This window comes from Manduca sexta, chromosome 19, assembly GCF_014839805.1.
Source record: "Manduca sexta isolate Smith_Timp_Sample1 chromosome 19, JHU_Msex_v1.0, whole genome shotgun sequence".
Lineage (NCBI taxonomy): Eukaryota > Metazoa > Arthropoda > Insecta > Lepidoptera > Sphingidae > Manduca > Manduca sexta.
Genome location: NC_051133.1, coordinates 501744 through 523663, shown reverse-complemented (window position 1 = coordinate 523663; position 21920 = coordinate 501744). Strand labels below are relative to the sequence as shown.

General features: G+C 40.9%; 2 protein-coding genes across 4 annotated transcripts in view; one reads left to right on the top strand and one right to left on the bottom strand.

Annotated features, from left to right (window-relative positions):
- Window positions 1-91: 91 nt before the first annotated feature.
- On the top strand, window positions 92-8975 carry LOC115441124 (cytosol aminopeptidase). Its single transcript, XM_030165745.2, has 12 exons — window positions 92-275; window positions 1947-2059; window positions 2411-2546; window positions 2761-2888; window positions 3012-3186; window positions 3704-3906; window positions 4131-4236; window positions 4706-4813; window positions 5350-5455; window positions 6777-6926; window positions 8081-8154; window positions 8543-8975. The coding sequence occupies exons 1-12, from the start codon at window positions 141-143 to the stop codon at window positions 8735-8737; spliced, it is 1629 nt and encodes a 542-aa protein (XP_030021605.1). The 5' UTR covers window positions 92-140; the 3' UTR covers window positions 8738-8975.
- Window positions 8976-10320: 1345 nt separating this feature from the next.
- The window catches only part of LOC115441335 (calmodulin), a 36610-nt gene continuing 25010 nt past the window's right edge, over window positions 10321-21920 (bottom strand). For all 3 annotated transcript variants that reach the window (XM_030166099.2, XM_030166091.2, XM_030166107.1), the window contains exons 3-4: window positions 13309-13551; window positions 10321-11258 (exon numbers count right to left, since the gene is read on the bottom strand). In XM_030166099.2, the coding sequence (XP_030021959.1) occupies window positions 11230-11258; window positions 13309-13551 (272 nt within the window). In that variant the 3' untranslated portion in view covers window positions 10321-11229. The remainder of the gene's footprint in view (window positions 11259-13308; window positions 13552-21920) is intronic.

The window sequence follows — 21920 nt, the reverse complement described above, 5'->3', positions numbered from 1 at the left end:
TTACTAATGAAATAAACTTTTTGAAGACCTGTAATTTTGCATTTAAGTATTCAAATTTAAATTTACAAATCTAGTTGGCTAAGACGTCCATTTATATTATTAGATTTATTTTATAATTTTATTTGCTTGTTTTTTTTACAATGCATTTATCAAAATTTATAACAAGTGGTAGGGTTAATAAATTTGTAAATTACTACAAGTTACTGAAGAGAACATCTTCTTGTGAACCTCAGGACAGTAATCAAAATGAAGAAAAAAAACTGGATGGCAATAAGGTATGCTATTTTGCTTTGGAGAACATAAAAAATTAGGATGATCAATAGATTGAGAGATAGTCCCTTATTGCAGTTAGTTTTAGTAACTTTTAAGCATTAAAACTTGTATAACCAACCACTGGATCAAGATCTCTGTGTCAAGTACAAGCTTTGCTGCCAGCAATAATGGAACATTTCTGGGCCTACTAATTGTTAAAATCAACATAATACCTTGACACACATTAGAGCTAAAAGGGCATATTTAACTGGTTTCATCTGGCTGAAGGCCAATTAACGTAACAAAAACAACAAGGCAACTTTAATTCACACTCGGCCCTCTTATGAGCTATTAATTATTCAAGCCCATTTTTGTCAATTCTGTTTTAAAGAAACCACTGCAATCTTTACAATTCAAACCCGTACCACACTGTGTCTAGCTATTTTCATTTTAACTACATCAAAGATGTTTTGTATCTGTATGGAATGTTAAAGCCTTTTATAACCAGGAATTAGTCAATTAATATGGAGTAAAACATCTATACTAATATCATAAAGCTGACGAGTTTGTTTGTTGGTTTGAGGAATTATTAAACTGAATTTGTTTATTTTTTCACTAATTTAAAGCTACTCCTGAGTTATATTGGCTAGTTTTTTCCTGGGTAAATATTTATTCCCGCAATTACTTTTTCACGCGTGCAAAGCCGCACTCACTTAAGGTGGTAGCTCAAGGTCCATTTTCATACATTTTGTTTCGGCTTTAATCTGGGTAACTAAACAAGTATTGGCAAGTAAAGAATTTAAATTCACGTCTAGTTAGTGAGAAGAAAAACGTAAAAATAATTAATAATCATGGATATTTCGGCCTTTAAAATTTAATATGACGAAATTTTAAAGGCAGAAATATCCATGATTATTAATTATTTTTACGTTTTTCTTTCAACTGCGAGAACTAATCACTAACTAGACGTGAGTTTAAATTCTTTACTTGGCAATACTTGTTTAGTTACCCAGATTAAAGCCGAAACAAAATGTATGAAAATGGACCTTGAGCTACCACCTTAATATACTTATCGATGGCAAAGTGCAATCGCCAGGTTCGCATACTAAATACCCGATACTTATGGAATAGGTATCAAATAGATAGGTACTACCGATTATTATATTCGTCAAGTCAAAGAAAACAATGAATTTACTATGATGACTCAGGGCCGGTCTAAGGTATTTGGGCGCCCGAGCCATAAATTTTACGAGCCTTTTTAGTTCTACTGTATTTTTGTTTGCAAAACCATTCTTTTATGATTTTCAAATACTTAAGAACCTGCTGTTCCGGTGATGGACCGGCCTGTCCACACACTAAAACCGGTATTGCAATTATTATCTTCTAATCTACTTGCTGCTTTATGCTACTCGGAGTGTGCCTCATTATTGTATAACCAGACGTGTTAAAGGCTTACGCACACCAATTGATATTATGGTTTAGTTTCAATTGTTACCCGTATCTTTACCGCCTCTCCGTTTGATTCTAAGCACATGTGGCGGCACAATTAATAAATACCGCTATCTCGTCAACATCACCGGAACTACAAGATGATCGATGCACTGACATGTAATTGTGGTGATAACCTCAGAGTGATAACACACCGCCATTACACAACGAAAACAATCAAGTAACGTGTAAAATGTATCTCACAGAAAGGTCTGGTGTTGGGCCTATACGACAAGGGCAACAACAAGTTCGAGCTCTCACCAGCGGCGGAGGAAATAGACCAGAAGTCTGGTGGGAAACTTAAACAGCATTTGAATGAGTTAGTCTTTAGACGTTACCTTGGTGTTACGTTTTTTTATTAGTACTTGTAAACTATTCACAATCTTAAGATGTCAACATATAGGTAGGTAAGTATATCTCTCCAAAGCTCCAATGAAAACCCTAGATCAATTATTTCGGGTAAGTATCATTGCTCATTAATTTAGGACTGAAATCATTTGCAAAAATTGCTCTCTTATCTCACCGAATAATGCTTTCTTAGCAACTCTCTGAATAGGCCTTTACGATCAGAAATGACCTGAGATTCTTTATACATTAAGGGATCTCAGGTCATTTCTGACAATTAGGTTCAACTATACCTTTATCCTTTATATCAACATCTCCGCTTTAGATTAGCGCCACATATGAAGCTGGGTAAGGCGTTCGTGGTGACGGACCTGGTGCCGGTGTACTCGGCCGTGGCGCTCGCCTCGCTTGGGTGTAAGGACCCCGGGTACAACGAGCTCGAGGCGCTTGATGAGACGCGGGTGAGGATAAGGATCTACCATTCTTATCTCCTAAAGTCCGCTTTACTACATATATACATACATAGCATCAAATATTTTTCCTATTCAAGAGTAGACAGTGGTGTATCACATCCATTTCGTTAGCTATAAGTATTTGGTCGCATAGGTATCGTACATTTTGGCATTAAAGGGGTAGGTAATATACAAGATTCTAATGTATAAATTTGTGTTATAGGAGAACATCCGGTGGGGTGTGGGCGCAGGCGTGCGTTTGCTGCAGAAGCGCGGCGTCGGCGACATCCTGGTGGAGCCCAGCGTCGCGCCGGACGCGGCCGCCGAAGCTGCGCACCTCGCCGCATGGAGGTGAGCAATGAAAATAGAAATCTAAATCAGTCAACAACGAAATATTTGGAACTTTCAAACAGTCACTACACAATGTTTTTTACTGGCATCCAATATAATTTATTATCAGATCACGCTAACCAGGTTCCAGGAGTTCAAATCGGAGAGCGCGCGTCGTCCGTCGCCAGCGGTGTCTATGTATGGCGAAGGGGACAAGAGCTTGTGGGAGCTGGGCGCTATCCAGGGCAGTGGTCAGAACTGGGCGCGGTACCTCTCCGACATGCCCGCTAACACCATGACTCCTGTCGACCTCGCCCAGGTACCATTAGCCCGCGGGTTTTGTTATATTATTCATATTGTAAAAATTGCTTTTAGTTTTTCATAATCGGCCGTCTGCGTGCTAATTTCCCTCGGAGAGATGAAATTGCAGGCACTTTAGATTCTAGCACTGCGAAGTGGTTTTACTGCACCTGATAAAGAAAACCCATAGAAATTTCCTACTAGATTAAGTATTCTTTTATAATCGCTACTATGCCGGTTTGCATATTCCCTTCACGTTTTGCTTTTTTTCTAATACGAACACAGCAGTGATTTGATAGTAAGTGGTAATCCACTTACTATCAAATCACTGCTATGTTCGTAGTGGGGTTCATCATATAGAATGTCAACAGGCGAGAGACGATTGATATAATTACCGGTGCCCTTGTCGGTTGATATAATTATCCTGGCCTGTTTGATATCAGATATACACAGGCTACTCACGGGACTATTGTGTTGTGTCGCTATCTGGGCGGATAAAAAATCGATTCTATCAGAATGATCTGGTAACTCCGCAGGCGGCGCTGGACGTGTTGTGTCCGCTGGGCGTGCACGTGACGGCGCACGACCGCGAGTGGGTGGAGCGCCAGAACATGCGCGCCTTCCTGGCGGTGGCGCGCGGCTCCTGCGACGCGCCCATGTTCCTCGAGTGCGAGTACAAGGCGGGCCGGGCCACGCAGCCGCCCGTGCTCATTGTGGCCAAGGGAGTCACTTTTGATAGGTAACGTCTTCATAATGGTGTCCTTGTACGTTAGCTAGGTACGGGCGCTCAGACATAATCGGCTTGAAGTTAGTCGCGAAAGTCACTGATGCTAGTAATAGCAGGCGAGGAGTGATAGAACTTATTTCGATTGTCGATTGTGTTCCGTGTCGCTTAGCATGAATTTCCAAATTTTATAAAGTAATCATGGTAGAAATATTGAAAGCGTCGGTGTGTGGTTCCAGTGGCGGCCTGTGCCTGAAGCGTCGCGAGAGCATGGTGGAGAACCGCGGCAGCATGGCGGGCGCCGCCGTCGCACTCGCCGCGCTCAAGATTATCGCACAACTCAAGGTAACTATCACTCACAGTTTTAACAAATCCTGTAACATATTATTTCACGTCGTATAAAAATAATATCTTTATTCTTCTTACCAATATTATAAATGTGATAGTTTGTGAAAATGTTTCAATGTATATTAGAAGTAAGGCAATGACGTAGCTTGTTATAAAGGGGCTCTACTTATATAAAAAAAATCTTGAAGACCCTTTAAAGCAGTACGAACTGTTGGGCGCCTGCTTCGTTTAAGGTAGGTATGGGCCAATCCTGAAGTAAGCCTAACAAAAGCTAACTATTGGCTTCCTTCGAAAAAAAAAATGAAATTTTAATTATTTAATGTCGTTTACCTATAAATGATTAGTTATGAGGATTGAGTAGGCAGGTACCTAACCTTCTCGCATCTTCGAAAGGATAAAAAATCGTAGATAATTATGAGGAATGGATTATCTCCAGATGTCTTATGTAACCATTTAATAACTTCAGATTCCAATCAATGTGATTGCCGTGATTCCGATCTGCGAGAACATGGTGAGCGGACAGTGCATGAAGGTTGGAGACGTTGTGAAGGCGCTCAATGGACTCTCAATACAGGTGCACTGAATTTCATTTGGGCCGTGTAATATAGGAATACCTTATTAATCTTATACACACACACTCACACCTTTTATTCTCAAACGGCTAGGTCCAATTTCCGCCGTGCGTATTCCATGGTTTGATAGGGGACGAGCCTATCGCCTTATCGAGGCCAAATTCCGAACTCCGGGTTGATACGAAGTAGAAAACTCCAATATCACTGCCCGACCTGATGAACGCACAACTACGCCACCGAGGCAGAGTTATTATATTATTTAATAGGTCAGTAAACATGCACGGTTGTACTGAGGGTAACTAGGAGAAGTGGTTACCGGCACCCAAACTTAAATGAACAAGTGAAGGAATCATGAGTATATAGCCTATATTAAGGACTGAAAAGAAATTTTGAGTCAGTAGTCAGGACTCGGTTCAGGAATCGTAATAACCACTGAGTTATTTTGGATACGCCTGTCCAATGATGGAGTCACCATGGTTAGAATTGATTAGGAAGACACGTAGGTATAACATGGATTTAATGTCTCAAGTATATACAGATAGAAGACACGGACATGGAGGGTCGTCTGATGATGGCGGACGCGCTCGTGTATGGACAAGCTCTCCACAAGCCCTCGCTCGTCATAGATGTCGCCACACTCACTCGTATGTACCGTTAGTGACCTTTCAGTCGAGTTTAGTTGTAAAGGATTGAAATCATGGTTTATTTATTTAGGTCAAGTGATAAAAAAATTGTGCGATTCTTACCTGGTTTTGATAATTTTAATGGGTTTGTGTGGGAAGGTTTATAATAGTTTACTTACATTGTTCGATTTTGATAATTATTCTATGAATATATTACATATGTTTGTTATTGCAAACAATGCACAACGAAGTCCTTTTGTGATAAGTATAAACAAAATATTTGCAAAGTGCAACAGTCAGGTATAGCGGGATAGGGCGCTAATGGTCCTTCACACAGACCGGCTCGGAGAGAGCAGATTTAAATCGCGATCAAATTGAGCGGAGCCGAGCGGCTGCATCTCACGACGCTCGCACAGCCGACTACCCTCATTTTGTCTTCTTTCGCGCTCACGCAATCGGCCGGTTCCGATTGTGTCCTCCTGCGTCATGTACGCCGATAGTCGCCATTTTAATACTAATGTTTGAACTTAACTGACGTGTGCTACGTAAAAAAGGTATTGAATATTATGAATGACGATATTTTTTTATTACCGATGTACTCACTTACACACCTCATAAACAAAACTAGAATTGCGTGATTCTAGAGGAAAATCTCGCTCAAGGACTTACTAGGTCGGCTCCGAACGCATCTACTTTGACCATGCTGTTCTAGCCGGGATATGTGAAACGGATTTATCGGCTCCACCCAGATCTAAGCGTATAATCCGGGCCAATCTCCGAGCTGGTCTGTGTGAAAGGTCCCTAATTAGTCCCTAATAAAGGTGTAATTCTTTCTCACGCGCTCATCGTAATTCCTGAAGAAGTTATAAAATAGTGTTCGCTTCTTTTCCATTTTGTAACATTAGCCATTTCTTGTAGATTTATTGTCGGATTATGATCGCGGTTTTCGTATAAGATTTGAGTTGCGGATGCGTATACTTAAGGGCCCGTTCAAGTATTACGTAACGCAATTTGGGGGGAAAGGGAGGGTCTTGTAAAACGTTACGATGCGTTACAGGGGCGGGAGGGGGTCTCGTACAAAGCGTTATGTAACATTGGATTTTTATTTAAAAAAAACAATAAAGGTATTTTAGCGACTTTCCGGTATTTTGCGTAAAATAATTGTGAATATTACAAAAAAAAAGTAACTTTAGAGTTACATAACCTTTGGGCGTACAGGAAAACGTTACGGCGCGTTACATGGGAGGTGGGGGGCTCAAAAATCTACAAAATTTGCGTTATGTAATACTTGAACGGTCCCCAGAGGTTATTTGGTAAGTCCGAAGCATCGCTTCGCCTACAGACGGCGTGCTGCTGGCGACGGGCGGCGGTGCGTTCGGGTGCTTCAGCACGTCGGAGGCGGCGTGGCGCGCGCTGCGGGCGGCGGGCGCGCGCGCCGGCGACCGCGCCTGGCGCTTCCCGCTCTGGCGATACTACCGACAGCAGATCACCAGTAAACTAACTTACAACTTATATTTCCATATCGACTGCTATTTAGGAGACTGGTCCGACCCAGTGTAATGGCACGAGATATCGCCAAGATTTTGGAATATTGTGTAGATATGTTGTTTTTATAATACTAAGTCAATTTTTGAACGGACCGATATGGTCAGTGATCACCTTATATTCTGTTAGTCACGATCTTCGTGTTATGTTTTACTAGCTTTTGCCCGCGGCTCCGCCCGCGTTATAAAGTTTTTCAGGCTAAAGTTTTCCGTTATAAAAGTAGTAGTTTCCCGGGAGCCTATGTTCTTTCCAGGGTCTAACACTGTCTCCATACCAAATTTCATCTTAATACGTTGGGTAGTTTTTGAGTTTAACACGTTCAGGCAGATAGATACAGCGGGGGGCTTTGTTTTATAATATATTTTTTAGAACTTTTTAAGAGGAACAATCCTGTCATACATCATTGTTGCATAACTTTAACCGTTTACGCAGCGCACGCAACGGAAGCTCTCAAAACTAATAATTTTCCCCGTTTTTGCAACATGTTTCATTACTGCTCCGCTCCTATTGGTCATAGCGTGATGATATATAGCTTATAGCAGTCCACAAATAAAGGGCTATCCAACACAAAACCAATTTTTCAGTTGAAATCGGTAGTTCCTGTTGAAATGGCTAATCAGCCATTACTGCTCCGCTCCTATTGGTCATAGCGTGATGATATATAGCCTATAGCACTTCACGAACAAAGGGCTATCCAACGCAAAAATATTTTTTCAGTTTGGACCGGTAGTTCCTGATATTAGCCATTACTGCTCCGCTCCTATTGGGTATAGCGTGATGATATATAGCCTATAGCTCTCCACGAACAAAGGGCTATCCAACGCAAAAAGAATTTTTCAGTTTGGACCGGTATTTCCTGAGATTAGCCATTACTGCTCCGCTCCTATTGGGTATAGCGTGATGATATATAGCCTATAGCACTCCACGAACAAAGGGCTATCCAACGCAAAAAGAATTTTTCGGTTTGGACCGGTAGTTCCTGAGATTAGCGCGTTCAAACAAACAAACAAACAAACAAACTCTTCAGCTTTATATAATAGTATAGATTAAAGCTATAAAGTGGTTTTATGACATTGGACAATATATCTTGTATGTGTGCAGACGATCCGTCGGTGGACCTGCGCAATAAAGGTGCTGGTAAAGCGACACCCTGCCTCGGAGCTGCTTTCTTGCAGGTAATCAGCTACGATAAATACTCTATTAATTTTAACATTGTTGTGCTGTTCTCTCATTAGATTTAAATAAGAGCAGGTAGTACAAGAAGCCCGTAGAATTTCTCACGTTGCCGATGCAACAATAAATACAAGGTAAACGCTTCTTATAAGTAAGGATACCGGGACTTACGATTTTTTTTAAGATTATAAAGCATAGACACCCTACCCTTCTACGAGATGTCTATACATTCGAACATTTCGTGTTTCACCTATTCTTTTTGTTTCCGACCCTCCCAAAGACTTGTCGCTCTGGGCTACTCGCCCGCCTGTACCCGGTGCTGAGTAGTGCTTACAATCAAATGCCCAATCTACTTCTATTCATCTCGAGATTCTATTTGTGGCATTCCAGAACTTCGTGTGCTGCGACTGGGTGCACATGGACATCACAGGCGTGGGTAAACTCGCGCACGCGCCCGCTCCCCCCTACTTACACCCGCGCCGCATGACGGGCCGCCCAACTAGGACCCTGGCGCTGATGCTGCAAAGTATTGCCGAGGCTTCTAACGCCGACAAGGCAGAGGCTGCAAGGGTCAAGACTGCTTAGATTTGTGATATACGTTTTCGTTCAGACATTCTACAAGCTTGCAGTTCAAAATAATATTACAATTATAATTGCTGGTTATCACGTTAAATTTGTTTATTAGTAGAAACTGAAGTAATTCCAGTCATTTTAAGGTGGATCTATAGTTTATGTATACCGTATTTACACATATTGCAAGATGTTTGATTTTTATTTGTTTGTACTAAAGCATATTCTATTATAAATGGTAATATTTTTGAAATAGAAGTTTTATTTTTTGTCATTGTGTAAGTTAAGGAAAAATGTAATTTAAATGTCCAACCAGCTACTTAGTATTCTAGTATGCGAGTCCGCCTCGGTATATACCTATGGAATGTCTAGGTGTTGTTATTTCTAGTTAGCTCTGAAGTTGCATACTCTGCGGACATGGTCGCCGTTTGACCCTAACTTCAGAGCGAACAGTTTTATAAGTTTGCCGATAAGACACCACCATTGCTTTCGCTAGGTGTTTATGGACCACTTATATAATAAGCACTTATTTTAGAAAGGCTATTACGCTAATGTCTGCTAGACTATGTAATTAAGATTTGATACTATCACGAGGATGAACGCAGTGTAGTATCATATAGAGCTTTGTCATTTATGCCTCTGAAAGGAATCAAAAATGTTTTCGGGCAATAGTAATGCTTACTATCAAGTGAACGAGATCGTCCCGTCATTCAATCGTAAACAAAACTACTATATAGGTATAAATTGAATTAATATTCTGGCAACATTCTCGTTTTAGTTACATTTATAGTTTTATTGTAGCATCATTTTGCATGTGGAAAACCAAATTCTTGCGTTACTGTTTTATGTAGGCCATTATTACCCTATAATAATTTACCTCAATTTATATGGTACTGTTTATTAAATAGTATTTAAGGCGATACCTCAAGGTCCATTTTCATACATTTTGTTTCACCTTTAATCTGGGTAACTAAACAAGTATTGGCAAGTAAAGAATTTAAATTCACGTCTAGTTAGTGATTAGTTCTCGCAGTTGAAAGAAAAACGTAAAAATAATTAATAATCATGGATATTTCTGCCTTTAAAATTTCGTCATATTAAATTTTAAAGGCCGAAATATCCATGATTATTAATTATTTTTACATTTTTCTTTCAACTGCGAGAACTAATCACTAACTAGACGTGAATTTAAATTCTTTACTTGCCAATGCTTGTTTAGTTACCCAGATTAAAGCCGAAACAAAATGTATGAAAATGGACCTTGAGGTATCGCCTTAAACTTTGAAATACATGAATAAAAAAACTAAAAATTTAAAACGTTGCCAGTAGTTAGTGTTTGGACAGGTAATGTGTTTGGATAATCATATCGATAATAAAACATGGTTTTGCGACGTATAATTATTTTTTACAAATAAATCAAATATCCTTAAAATACAATAAAATAAAATAACTTATCCGATAGACGAAGGGTAGGGTGGCAATGCGATACGAATGGAGTGGGAGGGGGTGACGATGCGGGGCAAAGACTAAGGACTAGGGCGGGAGCGAACCAACACGACACAGGGTGACAACACAACGGGCGCTAAATGAAACACCGATGATTATTGACCTAAAAATGAAGAAACATTTATTTTCAGTATGTCTTTTGTAAAATTTAATAACAGAATGAATCAAACGTGGTAAGAGAATAACAGAGCGGATTACTTTACCATTTCGATAGAATTAGTTTCACCAACAATAGAAATATAATATTTTATCAAGTCATTTACACATACAATTAATGCAGTACCGATAAATCTAATTTATTCGTTTACTGAGTTAGTTAACATTTAAACATTTATTATGATCAATGTACAGGGAGTAGTCAGTAGAGGCGTTCGCGTGCCGCGCGGACACGGACACGGCACGGCGCCGCGCCGGACACGACACGGCACCGACACACGGCACGCTGCATTTTTTTGGATTTTCAAATTTTATTTCCTCACGTACTTTATAAATATCTCATACTTGAAAAAAATTTACATTAAAATGTATCGGAAAGGTGCGGACGCTAGCACCGCATACACTAGGGCGCGACGCAAACAGAGGCACGCACGCACACATACATACGAGTAATTATACAGACCGGACCGGGCCGGACCGGCGCGGACCGGGCCGGACCCCGCCCGCTAGAAATATACACATATTATATTATAAATTATGAGCCGACACGAACCCGAGACTTATACCATCACATTGCGACGCACACCTATTCGTTTCCCTTTGTACCGCTACAGTTAAAACTTTTCTTACATAGTAAAATTAACGGAATACTTTAAACCTAAATAAAAAGAGGAGGCGGAGGCGGGCCGCGCCGCGCCTTACACGTTAAACTGAAACGATGACAATATTAATTTATATCGCAAACACTAGAGAAATGCAGGTCCAATACGATGGTAATATTGTGTGTCATGAAACAAAATGTATATTTAAATTCTCTGCTTTTTACACACACACTAGCCGGCGGCTCACTTCGACGTCATCATGGTGACAAATTCTGAAAACAAAAAGAACACAACATTAGTGAGGCCAGGACGCAGCGGCGAGCACCGCTAGCACAACGTAATGTTAACACAGAGAATATTAAAACAACCAAGTGACCGACAGAAAAAGAGATGCACTAATAAAGACGGAACCGCTATCAGACACGGACCAACTAGAATTAGTGCGACGGCGGCGCGGGGCGGCCGCACCGCTGCGGTACCGCTGCGTCACCACTGCGGCAGCCGTGCGACCGCCCGCGGCCGCGTCCCACCGCCATGCCACTACGGGGAGCGTGCGAAATACCACCCTCTGATGTACACGTTGCTGCTCGTCGCGCCCGACGCGATCGCCAGGTGGTATTTCCGATTAGAAAAACTTCTATACAAACATTAGACACATGCACCAATCAACAAGAAAGTACTGAACGCTCTCTCCGTGCAGCGGACGATTGTAATTTTGTCGTTATATTGGCGCAAAATTGCAGCCGATCCGCGACGGCGGCGCTGAGTTAGACAGATGCACGTTCGACAGACAGTGTGAGACCCAACGAGAGTGTGAGGGAGCGGTTAATGACGAGCAGCAAACCATTCAGATTAACACAGGGTAATACCTATGGTCCGAACACGCGCGCCGCCGGGCCGCTGTCCGCTACACACTACTAGGGGAAACGGTTTCGAGATCACAGCGTTATCGCAGAGTCTTTTCTCACGGTTAGTAACTGTACTACTATCACAAGCGTGCCGGCGGGCCGTGCGCTAACGGCTGCCGTCGCCGCGAGCGAATATGATTTGGGCGAGTGCATGGAAGTCTGCAAGAGAGAGAACGCTCGGTCGCATGACTCTGTACACACACCTGGCGCCTGACGCATTCCATGCACGGCGGCGCACGGCGGGCCCGGACTACACTACACAGTACAGTACACACGCCACCGACTAACAACTTTATAATCGCTAACATATTAATCAACCGTTCGCTTTCATCACGTGATTGTGTTTGTAAATCAAGTCTGCGTAAACCCGCGTGCTGTTACAGTGTGAGACTTTAACGAGGAACATATTCATCGTGACTCTGTTATTGTGAGAGTGTGTTAGTGTGGAGGTGGGCACTAGCCATGCTGGGCGTGTGTGCCGCCGGTCACCGGCGCACTATTATTCACATATACGAACGAGGGTGGTAAAGTGTTACATTATGTGTGTATCCACGTCTACGCGTTGGCATATCACAGTACTCTAATGTGAATCTTTGTTGCACACACAAAGTACTAAACATCAATTACATTAAAAACTGTGCGCTCCAAAGAGTCACATTTCCTTCACCAAAAACATACGTTTTGGTTTCGAGTCAGCGCTGAGTGTTAAGTGAGCGTAGTTACTTGTACGATTGATAAACAGTCAGCAGTTTCGATTCCAAAATGTATAACAGGTCTGCATCTTCGAGCGTGGTTCACTCATTCGAACATTGTAAGTGCGCGGCTTGCGTATAATTTCACCTGAAGAAACGGGTTACCTAGTGTCGCCCGAAGGGAAACATGCAGCAATAAACCTGAATGAGCGTTTGGCGAAACACGCTCGAAGAAAGCAGGGCCCGGTGCAATAATGGCGCCTTTCCAAACGCGTGTAAGTGGAGCAAAACGAACGCGCGCACGCGGCCGCCGCGCGACTAGTCGTCGCTGCTTTACGCGCGGCAAGTTGTGTGCAGCGCATCCGATGCGGCATACGACCTCTATTCTAGTGACTTGATAAAAATCTGCTACCAAGTTGCGTCTTTCGGAACAACTACACAAATTGATTGTCACGCTGGAGCGGATTTAACAGCTGTGTCTTTCGACCAGCAGCTCCTTGAGACTGTAGCAGACTCGAGATAAACTGAACCTGCTCAAATGATCTATCTGCAGCTTTATAAAATGCTTCCTTTTGATTATGGAATAGTCTCCGTTATTTCGACCCACGATTGTCTACGCAGCGGCTAATCCGACCAATCGCAATCGTCCGCTTTCCGCAGTTCGTTTTGCTCTAACTACATATGCAACACGCAAACCACACGATCAAGCTATGTGTACTCACCCTCGTAATTGACCTGACCGTCGCCGTCGATGTCCGCCTCGCGGATCATCTCGTCGACCTCCTCGTCGGTGAGCTTCTCGCCGAGGTTGGTCATCACGTGGCGCAGCTCGGCAGCCGATATGAATCCGTTGCCGTCCTTGTCGAACACACGGAACGCCTCGCGGATCTCCTCCTCGCTGTCGGTGTCCTTCATCTTGCGCGCCATCATCGTGAGGAACTCGGGGAAGTCTATCGTGCCGTTGCCTGAAATGTAACATTACGAAACCATTAGTGACGAATTGAACAGCCATGTCATTCTTTGACACCAGTTTTGTTGTTTCATGGTCTTATCTTTCGATCATATAGATTCCTATTGCTTTACCATTGTAAATCTACCGAAGTAAATTTGCTCCAAATAAATGAATCACCGAATTAAATTTATCAATACTACGAACTTCAAAATTAATCGGCTTTCATTTCGCGTAAAAGAAACATCAACAATTTATATTAATCAAAACAAATTTATTTTTTTGGTAACCCATTTAATCATCATCTGTTACAAATTTGTTATAGAAGATCCATGGTGATTGGTAGAGATATCTAGAGCGGGACATTTTAAATAAAACCCTGCACTTCACGGGTTTTTGCAAACACGTGCGGCTACGTCGGGGTTAGTGCCAAATTCATACGTAATTAGGCCTACCATATTACTGGCGCCGGAAAACGCTGTCAAAATACCCGGATGAAATGATCTTGGACACTTGTTTTAGTACACTCATAAAATGATTTTAGTTTTTTCATAGGATTATAATATAAAATGTTTCTCCGTGGTAATTAAACGCTCAGAAGTCTTCACACATATTTATGCTTTGAAAATAGATGGTATCACGAAAACGAACCTGCGCCCTTAAACCAAGTACATTTACAATAATTGTATCGTTATTGTAACTGATAATAATGATCGGCGTTGAAAATTCTCTTAGAAGTATATCTTTAGATTTTCTACATAACGACCCCAGACATGATGGAAACCTCCCACCTGTCAGTGAAATACTTTTACGAGGTATAAACCACGGCGATAGACGCGCCTACAATGCGCACATTAATACAGCCATAAAATACGCGGGCGGCTTGATCTTTCACAGTACAACCATGTTTACGGTGTTCTGAGAAATACGGCATGTACTCTGGCCACGACTTTTTATTTATAACCACGCGCACGTATTCAAGGGGGTAGGTGGAAGCTCTTCTTGTAAACTTTTGAATCCATTGATAGTAGAGTTTATTAATGAAAAGATCTCTTTTGAATCCATTGTCAATAGAAGTTAATTAACGAAAATCATGTTTTTTGGATTAAAAGAAATAGTTATTTTTAAATGGGACTGAAGTGGTAATTTCTCCTTTTTATAGCCAAAATACGCGGCCCCTAGACCTCGCTTTTCATTTTCAAGTGCGTAAAATTTGTAAACGGCTTAATTTTCGGCGCAGTTATCTTTGTATATATTAACATTTATCTTTACTATTTAGTGTGTGTTTGTGAAACAATTCTATCTTTTGTCGTAGCACTTGGTATTTATCGCGACTCGTGATTTCGGCTAACTACACATTACTGCAGCTGATGGGTAAACTCACTCAGAAAATATGTATATAACTACCTACGACTAGAGATGTTAAAAAATCGACAAATCGTCGGTTTGTCTGCCTGGATGAATCTTGGGTACTCCTGCAAGACAATTCGCCAATACCAGCCACTAACCACTATCTAATCAGGTACCCGCGCACCAGCCATAACGTTAAAATGTTAATTAACCGTGTCCAAACATAATCACCACTTAAATATAAGCAAGCGATTCGAATGCAAACTAATTGGAAATCTATGCAAGCGAGATTTCCCTTCGACACCGATACGTAGAGAGTTAGAAATTTAGAAAGAAAGAAACACACTATGTGACTTAAAACTATCTAAACGATATTATTGATCAATAGAGGAAAACATCGATAACGACAGAATTTTGGAATTTCAGAATAATAAAAGATAATCAATCATTATTTCTACCCGCAATAGAGAAATCGTGACATTAAAAGCAACTGACAACCGTCCCACGCTCACTCACAACACGGAGGTGACACGCTGTTATTTATCAACAAACCGCTTCCACACATTTGCGGAATATTTTAGTGTTTACAATATACTCGAGCGATGATAAATATATCGCCGCAGTTAAACACTGGCCGATAAAGAATTCTGTATTATGTGTAAATTTCTTGATGCATTACATATTATTATATTGTGCTTCGCCAAATTATTGTATATACCAGATAAGTTTGGTTTTTGGGAGGAACTCGCACCCCAAACACAACAAACAACACACACACAAATCTTCATTATCTGATATCGTACCCTAGACTTCATCGACATCACAGTAGTCATTATACACTACATGTTATTCATGAGCAGATATAGAAATTATTAACAACACGATATCCAATCCAATGCGACTATGTCATAATATTTACACAATACAAATAAAATAAACATAAATATTGATTCATAGTAAGGCCATAAATAATTGACGTGTTGTATTAATAATTCACGGAGTGTACAGCAAAGCCGAAACGTTACCACTGCCTCCGCCGAGCGGATGCGTTAATACCGGAAACAGAATAATTTATACGGCAATTTCACTAACCCGCGGTTATACGCATCAAAACGTCCGAAAGTTTATTGCGCAAATAAATATTAAATTGAATTCGGAAAAGAAATTCGAGCACTCGAAATGATGGGCAAGTATAGCTCATTTAACAAGCGCCGCAGTAAACACAACTAAATAGAAATACACCAATAGATGAGTATTGCGAAATATAGTGCTCATCCACTATCTTATTATAACTGAAAGTGGCTTTAATGGCCTGATTTGCACAAAGGTGCATGGCAACAGGAATGGACAACTCTGTGCTATCTACTCTGGTCTTTGATGGATTTAATATCTCGCAACTCGGATTGGGTTATTGACGTCAAAATCGATATTTTTCTAATGTATTAATAATGAGGTGTGATTATAAAGTCATTTTTAAAGTAATTAAAAGTTAATTATGTTTGTTTCAAACCAAAAGTAAATGTGTAATCTATTATTGGCTGGGTTGGAGCATCTGGTCTTAGTTGTCTCTAGAATTCTGTAAAATTTGGTGTGTAGCAAAATGGGTTCACGTTAATTTTTCCTATTAATTTAGATTGTTTATTTATGAACTCATTAAACTTACTTCTATTTTATTACTCAGCATCTAAATGCAATTAGCATTGCATTATGTCATCAGGTAACAGTTACACTTCATGACTAAGCAATTAACATGGCCTTCATTGTGATGAGTAGTGATGATTATATGTTTTTGTAACATTTATTGGTATATTACACGCGATAGTTTAGCATATCTAGTGAAGGACAGAGATAATTTCGATTACATAGACATTAGATGTCTCGATAATATACGGAATTATATCAGAACATTTACTATATGTTCAGGCCTCAGGAGCCGTCTTCCCAAAGACCATTTAAACATCAGGCGGTTATGTAAAACTATAGATTTTAGACTAGTGAGTTTACCACAATAATGCAATTTTGGGAGGAATCTGGACATAATATCCAATATTACCCACATTTGTTCAATCTCGGGCCACATCGCGGCAGGTTAACGCACGGCCGCGGCGGGTAGCGGGCGGTGCGCGGCGGCGGGGGAGAGTTGCAAAAATAAGTTCGAGTTAAGTTTGGCCGTCTAATTCTGGGCTTAACCTTTCCGAGGTGGTGCGCGGGCTATTTATACCGATGGCGCGCTCGCTCTTCACAATGCACTCGGCATACGCTCGGGAACTGGATCACACCTGGACGCCGCCGTTGTACGATTAATTGTCTTTGTTATCTGGCTTGGCGTTGATTAACGTACGCTAATTCGTTACGAGTTTCACCAAAGTAAATGATAAGGTATTATGGTTTTTGATCTTCCATTACTAAGTTCAATAAGGCGAAATCTGTTTAGAGATTTCTTCAAACGGCGACTCGATTCAGATGTTTCGTTTCCACTCACGTTAGAGCCCGTGGTGTGCGCGCGCATGCAGCCCCCGCAGGAGACATTACGGACTTCGACAACTCTTGGTACTATTCCAGACTCGGGACAAATATTAGTAAAAAACAAACATTTTCTAATCCAAAACACTGTCAACGGGCAGCACAGCATGAAATGCAAAATGTGAAGTAAATTGTATTTGAACTGCTTACTCGGTGCCCCTGGCACCGGCCGTTATGTTTTATTTCCAACGGTTTGTTCGCCATGCGCCGAACGCGTCAAGAATGACCAATCCTAGTCATGATAGCATCAATGATGTCATGGATCATTAAACGTTGATGTTATCGTTTTGCAAGCAGTTGCTAACTTCCATGTTTATTAACAAGTTATTTTTGGCGTTCCAAACGCTTTATTTTCGATATCCTACGCCATTTTCATACATAAATAGGAATAAAAACGCGAACGAGTGAAGTATACACTGCAAACGAAGTGTGGGAGCAACAATGGTTGTCTTTCGCCTTGAACCCTCTCGGGCGGCGGGCCGTAGGCGGGACGAAGGGAGCGGCGCGGGACGGGTCGGGCCCGAGCGACCGACCGCAGCCATTTAACTGTTTATTGTTTTTTGCATGGTTCACATCGCATTCCGAGTATCGACTACACTATCCAACTTATGTACAATATAAACACATCATCGACGCATCTTTATAATGATCCCTTTGTATTGAACGAACGATCGGCTGACTCACCGCTTCCTTTTGATCGGCGAGCGTGATTGCTGTCATTATGCCGTTCGTTAAATAGAATTGCAGATGCAAAACCGTATCTCTATGTATTCGATGCGTAGTTGATAATGCATCAGGCGCTTTTAGCCTAACTAATGGCAACTAATGGTGTCAGAGAGCCGGGTGGAGGGCGGGGTCGCCGCTAGTGTTGCCAGATGTGCCGGTTCGAGCGTGATGGATCGATTTTCAGAACTCTCCGCGGGGAAAACCAGATCTTTGCATGAGGGAAATATCGGTGTGTCAATTTTATTATAAGCTACGAATTACTCATTTAACGATAAGTTAGCGGCGGAAGAACTGCAATTTCTGGAGACACAGAATATCACATTTTTTAAATCTAGTTCCGAATTCAGAAATACAGATCTGGCAACATTAGCCGACGGTGTGTTGCCAAATGCAAAGCCCGCACGAACACGCGAGAGCACTCAAAAGGAATTTAGAATAATCAGTGGGATGCTGATCGTGATCAACTTTTGTTATTTATAGCCATTTTATTTCTACAAGCGTTTTATTGCAGCTTTCGTATACTATTTTCAGATATTATTGCGGCTTGCCACAATAAAATATTACTTCTTGTGTTATTGTCGTGTGTTTAGTGTTTATTACCCCACTGCATGATGGAAAGAAGGGATAATGTAACGCAATATTTTCGAGTGCACTAGACCACTAAAAACGCAACATTTGAAACTGATAACGGGTGCGCAATGTTTGTAGACATATCAGTAGTCTACGCCTGCTTAAAGCCTCATTTCCCAGAGACGAGAATCGAACATACCAAAGGCACAAAAACTCCTTTGGTCAGCTGAAAATTTACTTGCGGTTCATTGGCACGGCTCAGCAAGCTGAGCTCGGAAGAAGCATTGATCGGATGCGTAGATAAGCCAGGCGTCGCGTTGTAGAGAATTTTCCCAAACGCTTGTCCCAGCTAGGACAATACATTATATAGGTTTTTTTTTTCGTGTCTGTAGAAATCTTCAGCAGCCAGCAACGAAGCATACGAGCAATACACGATAGCTGTTCAGTTGGCAGTTGGCACAACCGACCAACACAAACACACGCTTACACGCTTTAATAACAACTCAGGACGCAGTGTGCGTGTTTTTAATTGAAGTGGATTTGATGAGATCGTTTTACACCTATTTTTTTGTTTTAATGAAGGTATCGTATGACAGCGATGACAGACTACAATTGTTAACGAGCATTTCTCATTGAAATTTTGCGAGCGTATTACCTATTTAGTTGATTGTTTTAATTGATGCCTATATTTGTTCTGTCGTTGCTCAAGAGAAAACGAGGTCGATAAAAATACACGTATCTTCAAGACTTAACCCAATCTTGTGTACACATTTTTATAACTGACTGGTCACTGTCGCAGAGTCGAATCACCAACTCGTATTAGACTAGTGTGGTAGGTGAAAGACTTAGCATCTAAACAGGAGAAGTAATGTTGTTAGAAGCTGAAACTGTAATAAATTTATGCCATCATCACCAAGATCGTGGATAATTAAACATATAGCAAACATCTGCTTGGTGCGGATACATAGCTCCTAAACCATGGCGGATGTATAGTAGACACTTACCATCTAAAGACCCACAAGCTCATTTACCTAACTACAATAAAATATATGTCTAAGCAATCACAGCAGCACACCGTGACTACACCGCCGCTGTGGGCTGGCGTGCTCAGCGTAAACAAGTCGCACCCACGCGGCGTGCTAGCTGCTAGCGTGCTAAACGCGACGGTGAACTCACGCTCCCATTGTCTTGCAGCGGGCTCGCATTATTCTAGACTTTTAACAGACCATGTGTAGGATGAGACGCCTGGGTGATCGCCCACTCTTGTTACCGAAAGCGTGTGAGATTCAAGTGACATCGCTTTCGTTTTCAGTGGTTATGCCGAGAATTGAGATGTAAATACGAAAACAAAATTTCAGAACGGCAATGTAATACGAAAACATTAAACTTGCCTACAATCGTAATGTCGTGTCACATTTCGGCAATTTTCCTTTCAATTCTTAAAACTTAGTTTAGATTCTAATAAAATATCTAATCATGATTTACTTGGAAACATACCTACCTACTGAAATTGATTATCTTTCGCCAAAGGATTATAAAACCCGTAGTTATCGTGAAGCCCGCTGACAACCGCTATCGAGAATTTATGTTGCGATACGATAATTCAGTGTAAAATGACTCACATTGGGAAATCGTAAAATATTCAATAACAATGACTTATTCATAATATAACGGAAAGAGAGATTCAAAATTCAGTGGGTAAACTAAAACTATAGTAGTTTGATTACTTAACAAAATGTTGAACGCTACAAATGACACAGTATGTAGTCAGGATCTTATAGGAAAAGGGAAAGGGTCCATGGTGCGATCCTCAGTCAGCCAGTTTTATAATTCCAAAACACGACTTGTTTCAACGAAATTAAGCTCGGCAAACAGCACATTTACTTACAAATTTGCCGACCTTCTTCCCAAGAAGAAAATCGTTAACTTTTTAATACCAGTAACTAAATCAACAATACAATTTAAACACATCTATCTTCCACTAAATACCAGAGACAAATTACCTTCACCGATATAATTTATAGGCGTAGTGTACACCACATAAAAACCCAGTGACGCGATCGATAGATCCGTCGAAACCTTACAAACGTTGACAAGGACGGAGCGTGAGTCAGTGGGCCGCCGGCCGTCAATCGGCGACGTTCCTACATTCCTTATAAGCCGACGATTGGCAATAGATCACCGCCCCGCCCCGACGGCGGACAAGCAAAAACATACACTAATTAAGAAACGAAACTACGCGGCGTTTGAACGACGGACGAAATGAGTTTACATTATTGACGCATGGACGATTTTGCCCTTACAAATGCCTTGAATTTCTAAGTTTCATGAAAGACATCCGATTGAAAGATGCAATGCGATATTCGTAAGACTTTCGGTGCGAAAATTGAACTCGCGCCCGTTCGTCTCTTAATGGACCGCGCCCATTTCAGCATCATCAGACGTATAACCTATCACATGTGGTTGGTATCTTCATTCTGCTACAGATATTTAAAATCCGTCACTAATCATGTAACTATATTGCCTAAACTTTTATATGCAATTAGTACTCTAGCACGGGATTAATAATTGGACGGAAATCCAAATATAGCACTAACCTAGCACCCGCCATATCTATCGTGCAATGACTGTTAATGTAGACTGCGGATTCGATATTAGATAGAAAAAAGTATGAACAGATTTTAGTCACTCGAGGCTAATTATAACAATCTACTTACTCAGAATAAAAACGTATTTTATAATGCATGAGGTAAGCTAACCATTTGTCATTTGATGGTATGTATTACGTAATCACCATAGCCTATTGAAGGAGGATATTTTTATATTTGTAGCATTTAACAACACAAAACGGTAATTCTGTATTTGGAGTTTCAATGGCATGTGATACCAAAATGCAATGAATTCATTTCTATGGCATTTATACAGATCGGTGATGAGAACATACATAGCTGATATCATAATTAATATATTTTCATATTCTTGTAATGAAATTATCTGTTATCCACACCCACGCAATACGTCGTGGGTGGATAGACAACGCACCGCAATCAGGAGTCTTAATCATTCTTAGACAAAAATATAACTCGGATATCTTAACATGTTTAGAGAATCAAAATAATTATTCATATATGATAGCGTTAAATACATTCCATTATTTAAGATACGATGGTCGAACTACCTCCTATCTTTTCGCAATTAAACCATTGTAATTTTTAC